This window comes from Silurus aristotelis (assembly GCF_946808225.1).
Source record: "Silurus aristotelis genome assembly, chromosome: 6".
NCBI lineage: Eukaryota > Metazoa > Chordata > Actinopteri > Siluriformes > Siluridae > Silurus > Silurus aristotelis.
Genome location: NC_139579.1, coordinates 6,709,944 through 6,711,845, shown reverse-complemented (window position 1 = coordinate 6,711,845; position 1,902 = coordinate 6,709,944). Strand labels below are relative to the sequence as shown.

Sequence of the window (1,902 nt, the reverse complement as noted above, 5' to 3'; positions counted from 1 at the left end):
TTTCTTTCTCCTATAAAGGCATAAAGTTAGATCTTATTGTGTAATATCCACCCTCCACTTTTTTTTTGTTGCTCCCACCTCCCTGATACGACCATCAACCAGTTGGTTTTATGGCTTAATGATTTAACTTTCATTTCATTTAGAGAGATCAAGCTGTATCTGAATGGACACAGCATCCTGTAAAGCTCAATTATTCTGAATCATTTCACTAAAGGGGACTGATGCAGCCTTCCCGTTGTCGTTTGCACTGAAGGCAATTAAGGCAGGACCGGGCTGCGCAAATGCCATCCTGTCCCATTACTGCTGCCTGAGCAGCCACACTGTCCACTTCGGTGTCGAATCAAGCCAAGCCCCTCAACACACCAGCCTCCATTAAACACTGTCCTTACTGAACACACCCATCTTTCCACTGGCTTGACATAATTTTGTTGTTTTTTCTCCATTATTTCTCTCTCTCTCTCTCTCTCTCTCTCTCTCTCTCTCTCTCTCTCTCACACTTTTGTTCTCTCTGTCTCAGTCTAAGTTGGGTTTAGAAAGAATTCCACCCCCTTGGATTACACTCTGCACCAACTATCTCATAAAAGAAGCAGAAATGGCTCTACAAATAATCTACTTATTTTCATATGGGCCTTGAATGGATGACCAGCCACCTGGAACATCGACACACATTTGCGATTTAGACAGCAAGCGAGAATGAAGTTCATTTCTGTGTTCGACTGCATCTCCTTGACCGTGTATACCTTCACCTTCCTGCTCGGCCTCCCTGCCAACTTGCTGGTCCTCTTTGTTTACATGCGCAAAGCTCAAAAACACGGCGCTACTCCTAACGTGGTTTACACCATCAACTTGTGCTTATCCAATCTGGTCTTGGTCGCCTGGATGCCTGTGAAATCTGCCTACACTATATTTGAAATATGGATTTTACCAGAGTTGCTGTGTCCCATTTACAACTTCTTCGTGGTGGCCTCGCTTTACGGCAGCGGGCTCCTGTTGACAGCTGTAGCTGTCGGACGTTATCTGAGCATCGCCTTCCCGATCAGCTATAAAATTTATCGCCGGGCTCGCACATCCTGCATGATCAGCGCTCTGCTGTGGGCGGTCGTGCTTCTGCATCTCAGCTTGGCCTTAGTAGTGGAGAAAAGGGGTTACTTTGTGTCTCCGTCGATGCCCAACACATCAAAGTGCTTCGAGAACTTTACACATGAGCAGATGGTTGTGCTGTTGCCTCTGCGCCTAGAAATGGCTATCCTGCTGTTTGCCGTGCCTCTGTCGCTCACTGCATTCTGTACGCTGCGCTGTCTAGCACTGGTGAAGCGCTCGTGCCTTTCGGCTGGCAGCAAACGGCGCATCCTGGCCATGGAACTCTCCGCGCTACTGGTCTTTGTCGTATGCTACACACCATACAACGTATCTCATGTGGTCGGCTTCATCCAGAAAAGCAACGTGCACTGGAGACGCGAGGCCATTGTCTCCAGCTGCTGCAACGTCTTCCTTGAGCCGGTGGTCATGCTGATACTGTCGCCCTCAAGGCTTAAGGACCTGCTCTGTAGACTGTGTGTGAAGAGGAGCTCCAAGCAGCATCGAAAAGGCATTGTGCAGGGGAAAGACCCTCTGGCAACCATGCAAAAAGAGACAATGTCAGTCAAACCACAATTGGGCTCTGAATTGGGCAGGAATTAATAAAACAGCTAAGCTTTTTACAGTTTTTCTCAGCTGCTTTGGAGCATTTCTCGCTTTGTCCTTAATATTTGCAAACCAGTAAGTGCATTTCTCAAAACAATTTGTACAAACAGCACATTGGAAATCCTTAGTTCATCTCTCAAAAGTAAGTATTTGTGTCAATGAACATCTCATCAAAATCTTTAAAATATTTTGCATGTTGTCAGTGTGACGCTGCACAGT

The 1,902-nt window shown here is 46.5% G+C and overlaps 1 protein-coding gene across 1 annotated transcript; it reads left to right on the top strand.

Moving 5' to 3' along the window:
- Positions 1 to 601: 601 nt before the first annotated feature.
- LOC310727741 (free fatty acid receptor 2) lies at positions 602 to 1,680 on the top strand (the record flags this gene model as incomplete). Its single annotated transcript, XM_083544486.1, has 1 exon — positions 602 to 1,680. Exon 1 carries the CDS (start codon positions 694 to 696, stop codon positions 1,678 to 1,680), a length of 987 nt encoding a protein of 328 aa, XP_083400612.1. The 5' UTR covers positions 602 to 693.
- Between the last annotated feature and the right edge of the window lie 222 nt (positions 1,681 to 1,902).